The sequence below is a fragment of the Glandiceps talaboti genome, chromosome 2 (genome assembly GCF_964340395.1).
Source record: "Glandiceps talaboti chromosome 2, keGlaTala1.1, whole genome shotgun sequence".
NCBI lineage: Eukaryota > Metazoa > Hemichordata > Enteropneusta > Spengelidae > Glandiceps > Glandiceps talaboti.
Window position 1 is genome coordinate 24,446,576 of NC_135550.1, and position 5,100 is coordinate 24,451,675.

General features: G+C 36.6%; 1 protein-coding gene across 2 annotated transcripts in view; it reads left to right on the forward strand.

Moving 5' to 3' along the window:
- Positions 1 to 2,875: 2,875 nt before the first annotated feature.
- Positions 2,876 to 5,100, forward strand: part of LOC144453577 (neuroendocrine convertase 2-like) — a 32,295-nt gene continuing 30,070 nt past the window's right edge. For both annotated transcript variants that reach the window (XM_078144896.1, XM_078144897.1), the window contains exon 1: positions 2,876 to 3,247. In XM_078144896.1, coding sequence (XP_078001022.1) covers positions 3,071 to 3,247 — 177 coding nt within the window. In that variant the 5' untranslated portion in view covers positions 2,876 to 3,070. The remainder of the gene's footprint in view (positions 3,248 to 5,100) is intronic.

Consider the following 5,100-nt stretch of genomic DNA (forward strand, 5'->3'; position numbering starts at 1 on the left):
TACCCAAGGAAGAGTATGGCCATGTGAGAGATTATGGTGTTTGATCTTGGAGTATGGTCATTGAGACTTTCTGATGTTTGATCTATGAATATGGTCATGTGAGATATTCTGATGTTTGATCTAGGAATATGGTCAACCATTATTCTTCAAGGTGCAAATGTCATGTGAGAATGGTTGTGATACTCTCTGGGAACATTTACAGAGAATTGGAAGAACTTGTCCTGTTACTGTGGACTGGGCAGAAATAGTAGATGAGGCAACAGATATATTGTGTTATTACGTAAAGAATATCAGGAATTGCTGCTATTTTGAATTGGTCAAGTTTTCCATCTGTTGACTACAAAGTCTTCTGGAAATGCAATTGTATAGTGATCTGTAGTGCCTTTTTATGCACTAATTTTTGTATTTCATCTAATAAAAGCTTAACTTGTCAACAAAGTAAGGAGTCACTGAACAGTTTCATCATAGTTTGCTTTTATATATTCATAATGGGTATAAACGTGCCTGTGACCCAAGCTTTGACGTGTTCTTATCTTTCACATTTTTAGCCCCAATTGCCATAGTTAAGAGGGGTGGGCTCCTACCCTGGGTCCCATGTGTCTGTCTTCCCACTCATCCCTTCATCTGTCCATCCACCCATGTTCATCTATATCTCGAACATTTATTGGCCAATTTCAACCAAACCTTCGACAAGTGTCAGATACTATAGTCACCATGTATAGTGCACATCGCCTTCATGATAACAGCAAAATGGCATCTACATTTTGTCATAAAAATTGACATATTGCAATTAACACTGGGAGCTTAAATACTAGACTTTATTCAAACGTCTACACTCATGTTATCAATGGCAAGCTTTCTTATGAGATTTTGACATCGACCTCTGTTCAAAATATATGTTCAAAGTATGTACTTGTATGTACACTAGCTCTGACATACATGGACCAGTTTCAACCAAACCTGGCGCAAATGTCAGATACTGTAGTCCAATTGTGCACATCACTTTGACTGAATGGCAACCATAGTTGTAAAAAAATCATAATACGAATTAGATAACATGGTGGAGATTATGTGTTTGACGAAGGACGAAGATTTAGTAAGCTTATTTCAGATTGATAATGTTAACATTTCCATGTATTGATTGGGAGTAGATCGGTAGTGCAGTTGCCGCTGTCATGTGTTCGTTTCCGATTGAATGATAAACAATGTCACACCATTTGGTACAGACTTACAGACATTCTTTGTCACCCGCTAGATATTAAAAGCATTTTCTCATCAATAATTATTTTAATAAAACTGATTTTTACTGTTCATTGTTTTATTTCTTAATCCATTTATCCATACTTCTTTTCATGTATTTGTTTATTCTGCTGCCTAGAGACATGTCGATGGGGCTATACATTCGTACTTCTCAATTATATCCTTCAAGATTTCAGTTTGAGAAGATACTTCCGATATCATGACACCAATCAATTAAGAAGCCCTTGGATTATGTTCTCCGATTACTAGTATACTCGTGAAGTATGCTATCAAAGATAAATGGAGAGTAAAATACATGTTACTTCTTGTTTTCAAGTCGGGTTTTTCATGACACACACACACACACACACACGGTACACACACACACACACACACACACACACACACATGGTATACATACATACATACATACATACATACATACGTACGTACGTACATACATACATACATACGTACGTACGTACGTACGTACGTACGTACATACGTACATACATACATACATACATACATACATACATACATACATACATACATACATACATACATACATAAACTATCAGTCAAGAAGTAAATAATGCAAAGGTCCAATAATAAACCTTCAAATGTCTGGATTTCGCAAATCACATTAACACCTAAACCCCCACCCCACTTCTATCATCCCCAGTATCGACACCTTATTCGAGCGGCAAGGACACTACGTCACTGTTTCTATGACAACAGTTCACTACAGGATCTATGGTTTAACATACATCACAGTTCTTGTACATTTATAACATTCCTCGTTCTTTACGAGGGATTTCGTACATCATACCCCGCACCGTCTATTTCCCATTGTTTGTCATTACTTGTAACGTCAGTCGTTACTATGGAAACATTTCGCACGCAGCCTTCATTAATGAAGCCAATATATTCATTTGATGACGTCAATTGTTATGCAAAATACCTTGGTTTCGCCGTAACAACACACACGAAATAATTGAAAAATAAGATATTGGGCAATTACCTGTATATGTGTATGAGTATGAAAAAAAGACACGATATAAAGAATAGAACACACTGAAATTTAACGCGTGTGAATATTAGTCTTTTCGACAATAATGCACGTAATATTTTGTTCAACATGGTTTCGTATTGACAAGAGAGTAGTTTACCTATTTCCTCGACTCTTTTAGATTTTGACTCGCAAAGATCTAACCCCACCCTGTTCCCTGATTATCAATGAGAGAAACGTTACTCCAAAATTCCGGTTTGATACCGTAAGTCATGTTTGTCCAGTTCATTAAGGATGAAACATCGCTTGACCGTAATAGTGCTGTTTAATATAATTGATAGCTTTGCCTGAACAAACAATGCGACTGCTATATACATCGGCAATACTTCGAAAGACAATTAACCGCCATATTTGGATGATATCGTGACGTCACTAATTTCCATATATGAATAATTTAAACATGCAAATTCCATACATATATTCCTCTCGCTCAACCTTTGCACTAGTACATCACTATACTGTAAGCTATAGCTATTTTAAATAATATATAATGCGAAAATTTGCATTCGTCTGACTGAATTAATAATTCATGTCTTTCTTGTGAATCACTCTAGGAAAGAACCTGAGCGCGAGAGTACGTACGAGCTACAGTAATAGAAAGCAGTATTGCTAATTTTTTGGAGGTTTTTACAGATTCTTTTCTAAAATTCTACACGACATTTCGACCCATGAGTAGCTGAGGCCAATTTCGGTACTTCTCTCTTTTTCTCCTGAAGAGCTCGATTTCAAATCCCCTCTATTCTATCGTCTATCCAGACGATGGTTGAAGCCTCCAGATTGCCAGTGTGTTTACTGGTGTGTTTTGCCGTGTGTATAGTCCATGTCTATTCTGCAAAAATATACAGTAATGATTTCATAGTAGAGTTGTTGAAGAACGGTGCGGATGACGACCCGAGACATATAGCTTTAAGAAATGGATTTATTTATAAACGATCGGTAAGGAAATTTTTTATATTTTTTTTTTAAATCTTTCCTTCGACTTTTAAATATATCACATACCATGTACGAAAAAAGTAGGCAAGGGGAAGTGGAGACGCATAGTCGGGTGCAGGTGTTCAAGACGGATATCAGGGATTATGTCAGAAAGGTTTTTTTTTGAAAATTTCACCTACGTATCAGCGAGTGTCAAAATATAACCACCTTCCACGAGATTTTATATCGTATGTCCTTTAACAGTACGCAGATGAACACAGGTATGAAAATATAGCGGTCAAAAATTTGAACACTAAAACGTTACAAGAAATTCATTATTCAGGGAAAGAGAAATGGGATTGTCTGTGAACAATACTTGAAGATTTTGGTATAGTCTTTATATATCTTTTCATATGTCTTTGTATGTATTATTTCCTGTACGCAGCGACTACCGTTTCAGATAGCTTTCAGGATACCTGTCGATCAATACACGCTGTACGTCAATCCTACAGTCACAATGGAAGTAGGCGAAAACAATACTACACGGAAAATTGTCAAAAATGATTCACTTGTATTTAGAACGACGCCGGAGTCCACACACATAGTTTATACATGTATAGGATTAATTCTATAATACTTCTGATTGTAATAATCTCTACGTTGTCGACGTCGTAGAAATATTTAGATCGATATGCCTTCTTGATGTGGCTGTAAGCTGTATGTGTAGGCGTTGAAGCGCTGCATGCATTTCACACAGAGACTCTAGACGCCTCTTAGAAGAAAAACACACAGCATACTAGTAGCAGTGGCGATGTTGACTAAAATTCTCAGAATTTGAATCATATTGATGACTTTTCTTTTTTATGATCATTTATGAATGATTAAGCTTATTTTAAGGGCTAACATTCTTTGATTTAACAAAACAGTAAATTGACGATATAGTGGTGACCTTTCAGATCGATGACTTGACCCAAAGAGGACTGCCTGCTCTGGGCCTCTTCCTTTAAGCGGCGTTCCTCACAAAGACTAATTTTCTTGACGTATAGCCGGTAATTCATTTCATAGAACACCTGAATCGTTCAGCGCCTCTCATGTCAAATCAGGCCCCGCGTTTGTTTACATTAGAAGTCCTTATTTTGAGTACGTATTCGTTGCTGTTTCAGTATATCGAGCATTTCATGTTCATTATTTTCGAGGCATTTTCGACCAAATGTAGAATTGTGTCAATGTCTATAACAATCTTATAAACAAAATCTTGTGTATGTATGATATTCCTAACAAATGTAAGGCTGAGAAGACATCCTGCTTCAACTACACAAAAAAGGGAAATGGCACTTGTAACCTAAATGTGCCTACATCTGGTTGAATATTTCCCCGGCATAAGACCATTAATGGCAGAAGCACACAGCTACCGTACGAGTTTATTTTATCGATGTTTGAGGTTTTGTCTATTAAATTTCTCATGAGCAGTGTAGTTTTCTGTATTCCACGACCCGAGGGATGGCCTATGACGTCATCAAACCAACTGACTGATGTCAATTCAACAAAGAGAGTGTGTCATACTCGCCTCTAACATAATTATCATTTCCATATTACTCTTATTAGATACAATATCATGTGTGAAGTTGTTAATTACCCTATAATTGAAGCGTTCCACTTATTATTTGGTTAACACGTACGTAGGCCAAATCGCAATTTATGCTACTACAAAGAAACAGCCTAGGTCTTCCCTTTCGGAAAGACACGGTTAGGAACCGAATTTCATTCTCTGTCTAGTCTTTCATTTCTTTTTCTTTTTCTTAAAGAGAACGTGTTATCAAAAATTACCTCACCAAAGCTGCACTTACAACTTTGTCACAACTTTGAATAAGATAGAG